General features: G+C 55.6%; 1 protein-coding gene across 1 annotated transcript in view; it reads right to left on the bottom strand.

The window, feature by feature from the left end:
* The window catches only part of LOC105305786 (E3 ubiquitin-protein ligase HERC2), a 127,551-nt gene that overhangs the window by 60,745 nt on the left and 58,490 nt on the right, over positions 1-8,316 (bottom strand). Inside the window, 8 exon segments of the mRNA XM_023523591.1 lie at positions 818-834; positions 1,382-1,607; positions 4,234-4,377; positions 5,154-5,292; positions 6,052-6,282; positions 6,400-6,590; positions 6,675-6,822; positions 7,316-7,643. Of these exon segments, the coding sequence (XP_023379359.1) occupies positions 818-834; positions 1,382-1,607; positions 4,234-4,377; positions 5,154-5,292; positions 6,052-6,282; positions 6,400-6,590; positions 6,675-6,822; positions 7,316-7,643 (1,424 nt within the window).

Below are 8,316 nucleotides of genomic sequence, written 5' to 3'. Positions count from 1 at the left end.
CAGGCTTCACCCTAAAAGCTCACATTTCAGAACCGGATTGAGCTAGGGGTTCTGGTTACAGGGTGTTAGGGTGTCCTGGACTAAACCTCTGCTGATAATAATTATGAATTCTGGACGAAAAGTTTCTTAAACCTGTTCGATGGCCCTGGGCAACAGCCAAAGCAATTCAAAGTGAACAGGTACAACGTGTGACGAGGGAAGCCGGCGGGTGAGCTGCCGAGAGGCGGCCCTCGACTGCAGCGGGAGGCTGGAAGGCGGGCCCCAGAGCGAAGGAGAAACCGCCAGTGCAGAGACCGCCCTCCAACCTGGTGACGTGCGACGAGCACGTGTAAGATTCTGACGGACGCAGCAGGAAGCCAGAGGGACGCCTACAGCTACCCAGTGCTGGGGACACAGTGTGAGGTCCAAGTCCAACCAAGTCAGAGGAAGTTGGTCAGGAGGTAGAGGTTTCCACGAGATCCCCCAAAGAGATTCTGACCCCACAGAATCAGACAGCAGGAAGCAGGTAAGGGCACGAAAGAGTCTGGAACGAAGCCTCCACAGGCCTGAGGAGAAATGCCTCTTTCTCACATATCTGTGAGAAAGAAATCCCATTCTCCAGAGGAGCCTGACAGAGCCCAGAACCAACACAACGTGACACCCGCTACATGGGAACACCGTCAAGGCCACTAGCTGTGAGAGGAGGCGGAACTGACACCGACTGTAATCAGGGGCCCTGCACCTCCCCCCCCACACCCCTTTCCTGCCTCGTCCCTTTGCGCCCCACCTTTCCTAGCTCACTCGGGACAACGGTCAGCCTTTCAGTCGCCGGCCAGAGGCAGCTGCCTCCTCACTCTGGACCCCGGCTCCCCGCAGGTCTTCGTCTCTGGGGACTTCTACTAGGGTGTTTCCTGCTTGCTGAACCGAGCACTTGAGGTTTTGTTTGGCCTTTTTTAACCAGAATTTTAATGTATTACATGCAAGAAAGATTTTTAAAAGTATCAAGCCCTCCACGTTTCAGGCCTTGGGAGTTCCCGCCGCTCCTGGACCTCTTCTACGGGCTGTGCCCCCGGCCCTGGCCCCGAGCTGCTGGGGCGGCGCAGCAGGTGAGGGCTGAGGGTCCGAGGAGGGGACAGGCCGAGTGACACGAGCAGGCCAGCCTTCCCAGGGGCGCCGAGCTCTTCCGAGGGTGACGTTTCCTGGGAAAATTCTTCCCGGGATATTCGAGCATTCAACTGATGCTGAATCGGGTCAATTTTTTTCAAATAATTCACACAAATTCAGAATAGGACTAAACTTCAATCCCTTCATTCTCTCACCAGTATCACGATGTCCAACGACAAACATGGTTAAATCCTAAAGCAGTCGTAACAATTTTGAGATGCCACTTAAAATTCAGAACATACTCTTAAGAAATACACATCTAGAAAAACCTGCTCGCGCGCACTCACGCACAGACCACCCTGCCAGGGATGCTGCGTGTACCTCAAGCTCCTGTTTGTCAAATATGGCCTTCACCGGGGACGGCTGGGTGGCCGAGGCCAGCAGCTGCTGCAAGAGGATCATTGGAGGCTGTGGCCCTTCAGGAGACATGTCCCCCAGGTCAGGGGATGTGGCTGCTCCATCATCTGGATTTAAAAACAAAACACACGACATGGTATTTTCAACCGTAGGCCTCTCTTGTATTACAGATAACGCGCTAAGTGTGTTAAACCGAATGCGATCTCTAGCCCACCCAGCGCTAGACAACTAACGCCTTCCAGGCTCAGCTACCAGAGAGATGAGCGGCCTCCAGAGAAGCTTTACCTTCCTGCTGCTCGGCCTCTGTCCTTCATTACTCATCTGTCCCTTCGGAGCCAACCAGAGCCACCTCCCAGAGCCTTCGCGCCTTCGCTTTCTTGGTGCGCAGCCATTGCTCAGACGCCCCCTCTAGGGACAGACACCCCCTTGTGTATTTCTAGCCCTGGCTCTCCCTGCTGACCCTCATTCAGACCATGAACTGACGGCCATTCCAAATTCGGGTGCGGCGGTCAGCACTTCCTCTCTGCCCCAGGCCTGCTGGCACCCACCGCCTGGGGCCTACACAGTCCTGTATGCCATTGGAGTTGGCTGTTTGGTTTGGTGACAGTTTCAACTAATCCTCCTATATGCAGGAACCGGAAATCCTGCTCTTAAAGGACCAGAGAGTAAACAGCTCGGGCTCACCAGCCACATGGTCTGTCACAGCACTCAACTCCTCTGAGCCACTGAGAAGGGATGTCCCCTAATTCTGTAAGAACAGATGGCGGGGACCACAGAATGCCAACCCAATGCCCAGGCTGTGCCTCAGCTGTGCATGGCCCCCCAGGCCCTTGATGCCGACTGCAGAACAGACCTACACTTCATTAGCTTTACCTCGCACCCGGCACGTTAACTTTAAATTTACAAAACCCTCTTCATGTTAAGAAACAAAACGACACCCCACGCTCCCTGGACTTTCTAATTTTTGTTCAAAGCGCTGTCCGATACCAAGCTGAAACGTCAGCCATCTTTGACTTTTCTCTGGTTTTCCATAAGGCCGTCATTTAAAGGACTACAGCACCGGGCTCCCGGAGCCTTCTTTCCACCGTTCACGCCTACCCTGGAAGACGGCTTAGCACGTGACGTCTCTTATCTCCATCTCTCTCTGTCCCACTTACCCTGCACCCGACTAGCAGGGTTGCTACCCTGAACTCCCACTCTCCCCACGTGCGTTCAGCCTGGGCCTCGGCCTGATGCCCATGACACCAGACAGCCCTCCAGCTCTGGCTCGCTCACGCGGCACTCGAGCTCGCGCATGGCGGGGCGCTCAGCGCCATGCACCGTACAGAGATTGTCACCTGGCACCCAGGGTCTGTCACACCCTTCAAAGTCCTCCCGAGCCCTCAGCCGCCAGCATGCCCAGGACACCCGTGGAGCTGTCTCAGAGCTGGCCTTGGACACAGCCACCCGCGTGCATCCTCTCTCCCTACCCTGACCCCAGAGAGCAAGTCTAACAAATGAGGACGATCTTGTTCCGCATAATACTTAGCACAGTTTCTTTCAAACCATGATCAAAAATTTTTCATGGCTTTGGTTTTTTTTCCTACTCAAGTGACATGAGCTTGTTCTGGAAAACTGAAGTAACATTGAAAACATAAACAAAGTCAGCTCAAATTCCACTGTCACCGGTAAACAGATAAATCTATGGCGATGTGTACAGATATACCTAGCCAGGTGCTTTCCTGTTTCTCATTTTCATGTTCCCATGGCAGTGAACACCTACGTGCACCATCACTGTGAGTGGTGCCGCGGTACTCCACGGCATAAATGCACCACCTGATGATAGGCTCGTGTTCAACATAAAACAAGACCAACAAAGAAACCATAAAGAGCACCGGTGGACATGTGTCTTCATGCCTTTCATGCGATAAATTCCCACAGGTAAGCTGCTGGTCAGTGGACAGAGAGAGATAGATACAGACAATGACCGATGGATGGACGGACGGACTAATGATAGATACAGATGGACAGGTCGACAGATGATAGATGGACGAACAGATGATAGATGAATGACAGGTGACAAATAGGTACGTAGATGACAAACAGATAATAGATGATATAGCTAGATAATAAATGGATGATAGATAAGTTATAAATAATGGGTAGATGACAGACGGAATGGGTGGATAGGTAGGTAGGAGGATAGGCAGACAGACAGATGTAGATGACAGACTGATGATGGATGGAAGACAAAGAGAGAGGAGAGACATAGATGACAGAGGACGGATGGCTGGATGAACAGACAGACAGATGGACAGATAAACAGGGTGTGTGTGTGTGTACGGCCTCAAATGCCATCAAACGGTTGTACCAACTGAAAGCCCCACTCGCGACGTATTAGAGCTGGGCCACGTTCTGGGCATCGAACCACCTGAGGGTCTCGTGAAGTGCAGACCCCCGCTTCTTGGGTCTCGGGCGCGGCCTGAGAGTCTGCAGCCCTAACACGTCCCTGTGTGCTGACGTGTGCTGGCCCATGGGCTGCTCTCTACGCAGGGAGCGGGACAGTGGCGTCCCCTCCCTGCCTACCAGACGCCCTGTCTCTGCCGATTACTGGCCAGGCCGCAATCTTGCTGCCACATTTAGGAGCCATCTCTATGTTCCCGTTCATGGGCTGCCTGCTTGTGTCCCTGGCCTGCTTTCTACTACAGTATCTGTCTTTCTCACAGACCGACACGTGCTTCCTTGGGAGGGTACCTGTGTGTGCAGCTGTGGCCTCCTGAACAGCTGGCTGGGACAGGATCTGCCTAAGCTGGTCTTGGTGGGACAGCAGCGCACGGCCCGCCTTCAGGATATACAGCTTCAGCTGTTGGCATCTCAGCAGGCCCAGGTCCACCTGTCCTGTGGAAGAAAAGGACTCAGCTCCCTGTGCCGCAGGGCCGCTGCTGAAAGCGGCACGGACAGCCCCGCCCTGTGCCAAAGATGTTCAGTGAGGAAAGCCTAGGCCTTCCCTGAGCAAGGCTGGTGCTTCCAGGCTCACTTCCCCGGCCTCCTCTGCCTCCTCCCCACGCACCCGCCTCCATAAGCCAGTTCGACACTGAGCTGTGTTAGCTGTTCCTAGCAGAATCAAACGTTTTCCAAATTGCTGAAATCCTAACCAGATACCTCCGTCACAAACAAAAGACTTTCCCCTTGTTTGCCAAGACTCCTCTTGACACAAGGGGTCAGATGCTCAGCACAGCTCTAACTCTCCAGGGCGGCAGCCCTCCCTAGAGTCTGGTCAGATGACCGCAGCGATGCCTGTGGGGGGCTGAGGAGCGGGCTAGGGAAGCTGCCACAGAGACGGGGCTGGAGTGCGGTCATCACAGTAGTGATCCCGAGCACAACACGCTGGGGGCCACGGAAGGCGCCGTGGGGGCAGGGGATGGAAGCGGCTACCTGAGACAGGTTCGCACGCTACGCCCAGAGACACGGCCTGCGGGACAAGGCTGGCCGCACCAGTCATCCTTCGTACTTCGCTCTGTCACCACGCCCAAGGTTCCGCGCCCACCGTAACTCAGCAATGGCCAACTCATCTGAGCCCAAAGACCAGCGGTGACAGGAACAAAATAACAAACACTATCCGAGCCATACCAGTTCATCGGTAGCTGTTTCATCTCGAACCCTCATCCACTAACCTGCAAATCCCTGCTTAGGTGACTTCTTTATCTTGTGTTTTTCCAATCTGCTTCCAGCGAGGTTCACCAACTGCGCCCAGACTGAGAGCATGGGCTCTGCGAAGGGCAAGTTCGCGATGCTGAACGGCACGGCAGGGAGCTGAGAGAGAGCACAGAAAGCTTCGAATGCGCCCAATGCCAGAAAAAAAGAAGATGTTCTGAAAGCTATCTTAACCAAGAGGCTTAAGTCTGCAATACCTCATATGCCCGGGTCTTTTTACAGCTGAGAAAAGTAATTTCAAAAGGTGACATTCAAGGAAAGATAGAAATTTATCTGTATAAGAAATATAACCTAAATTAATTTTTTCTTTATGAACTTCTCAACAATTGTATCACGGTGGTGGTTACGATTTTCTTAAGTATTTCCTATGCATTTCAAATTTCCTCCAACACATATATGTTTTTAAACAATCGAAAGCAGTGTTTGATATAGTCAGACTACAACTTAAGTTACGTTGAGATGATATAAATTTTCAAATTTAGGATCACAGTAGCTGCCATGCCAATCAACACAATTACAAAGCATTTACCATATGATGGTCATTTTTTAAAGAAATCGCTTCTGGGTTTTTTAAAAGTTGAGTTGTTCGACAAAAACTAAACTTCTAAATTCACGCTTTAAGGTGATTAACAGTCAAGAGGCTGCGGCCACACGACGCCTTCTTCACTGCACCGCAGCGTCACGTCTTTCGAGGCTACACAAAGTGAACCCGGCAGGCGGCGATGGCCGTGCTGAGGCTGGCCAGCTTCCTGGACGCAAGAGCCACCTGCGGGGCATCCCCGCCAGTGCCGACGCTGTACCCCATCCTAGCACACAGTCCTCTACCGCATGTTTTGGCACTGGCCCAAGGCCACCTACCGGTTTCAGCTGATTCAACGGGCAAACACGACACGTGCGCATGTCCGCGAACTGCACGGTGATTCTGCCCTTCGGGGTGATGCGCGTCACGGTGCCTTCCCCGAACTCGTCGTGTGTGACCTGGCCACCAAGGCGCAGGCGGCCGTCGATACCTCCGATGACCGCCAGGACCGCCATGAGGCCGCCCACGTCCGGGTCCCCAGAGTCGGGCAGGCCGTCGTCCAACAGGGCCTAGGGCACAGAGACCGGGCTGTGGCCGAGTGCCCGGCAGTTGGCACGCTTGGTCATCACCAAGCGTTGTCCGGGTGCCTGGGGCAAACCGCAGCATTTGAAAGCACAGGCACCCACCCCGCACGCATGGCCCCCGCAGCCACGGGCGGCGGCGCGCAGCCGGGCATTGATGTGCGCGCTCACGAGCCCGCGCCACTGGCCCAGCCGGTGCAGTGCGCGCAGCAGGGCCACCGTCTCCTCCGCCAGTGTGCTGCTGTGTGTGGCCGTCAGGGACGCCTGCGGCCGGGCCCGCCGCCTCGCCACAGGGTCTGCAAGACAGGACAGGGGCGCTGCCGGGCCTGCTTGCGAGCAGGGGTGCCGGAGCGGAGGCGCGGGGCCTAGGCGCAGCCCACCTCTGAGCAGCGGTGCATCTGAGGAGCAGGTGGTGAGCAGGCCGCCCAGGAAGCCGAACAGCTGCTGCACGAGGCCCTCCATGTCCTGCGCCCTCTCAGCCAGGTCCCACGATGGCAGCACCGCACGGAGCAGGTGCACCGCCAGGATCTGCGGAAAACACCGGCTCACACATCAGGCACGACACGCTTTTACTTTCCCGTTATTTTTTGTCCCTAGAATGAATGGATAGTGTGAAAATTCTGATATTCATTATTTAACAGCCAGATAGTCCCACGCAACATGACCGATAGATAATGTGGGTTATTGGCTTAAAAACAGAGCTACGTGGCAGATGCAGGATTTCTTGAAGTGAAAGATAATCGTTCTTCTGAGGTCATGCTGCAACCGCCACGAAGCAGCCGACTTGAAGTGACCAAGGAGGCCTTTGGGACAATGCTGGCCCAGGCGCCCCACTGGCTGCTGGACAGACGGGTGCCGCGGGTTCAGGAGGCGCCCGCTGGAGCCACTACCCGTCAGAGGCCCGGGGCCCACTCCGCGCCAGCCCCTGCTCCCTGCACTCGTGTCGGCTGCCCGCCGGTGCCTACGCTGGGGCCTGGCCGTGGGCCCCGCAGTCCCGCCCGCCCACCCGGGGCACAGTTACCTGCCGCTGCAGTGCGGCGGCCGTGAACGGCGCGTGTCCCTCCACCACCGTCAGGAGCAGGGCGATCCACCGAGGGGAGCTGAGGGCCGCGCACATGCGCGACGTGACCGCGATGCTGCGCACGAAGCCCAGCGAGCACCAGCCCCGGTGCTGCTCACGGCGCACCTGCCGCTCAGGGGAAGCTGCGGGCGGCAAGAAGACAGCCTGGCACAGAGGTCCTGGAGAGGCGCGGTCAGTCTCGACCCTCCCTTCCCCGGCTACACCTCCAGTCAGAAGCAGCACTGCCCGAGCTCCGCCGTTCACTGACGCAGTGAGGAGCCAGAGAAGGCTCTCAGATTAGCGTAAGGAACACTGGCAACACTTCACGCCCTACAGTACACGTGGCAGCTCACGCTAGCTACGGAACAGCGTCACTGACTGTTCCCAGGTAGTGGGGAAATGATTCGCTATTAAATGGCATTATTTCTCAGACAGCGTCCATTTTATTCTGAATCTCGTGTTTTAAGTATCCCCCGTGACGTCACTCATGTTTAAACTGCACCATGAGTTGCCAGCCCAAGTGCGAGACAGAATGAGCACGAGGGAAGCTTCGCCCACGCTCATCTGACTGCTCCTGCTGGCCTCCGGGGGGCGCTGCCCTCTGCCCTCGCAGAGGCTGTGAAGCAGGGTGGAACCACCTCGCCTCCTCAGAACCCCCCAACCTCCGGGGTCCGCCCTTATGCCCTCCAGGCGGACAGGGACACCGCCTTTTAGACACTCATCCTGCGCCATCACGCTCACACCCTACACAGCCACCCAGTCGGACGAGCTCGCCCCACACTGTCGCATGCCCTACCACAATCGCACACTCACATGCTCACTCACAAGCACTCACACGGACACACACCCGCTGCCCGTACTTCTACACACTCACATTCACTTACGCTCAAACAGTGTAGGGGCTTGAAGTGTGTTCACCCACCACTTCGGAATGCGACCCCATTCGGAAATAAACTGCTTGC

The sequence above is a fragment of the Pteropus vampyrus genome, unplaced genomic scaffold (assembly GCF_000151845.1).
Source record: "Pteropus vampyrus isolate Shadow unplaced genomic scaffold, Pvam_2.0 Scaffold395, whole genome shotgun sequence".
Lineage (NCBI taxonomy): Eukaryota > Metazoa > Chordata > Mammalia > Chiroptera > Pteropodidae > Pteropus > Pteropus vampyrus.
Note: the sequence above shows the minus strand (reverse complement) of the source record. Positions and strands in the feature narration are given on the sequence as shown.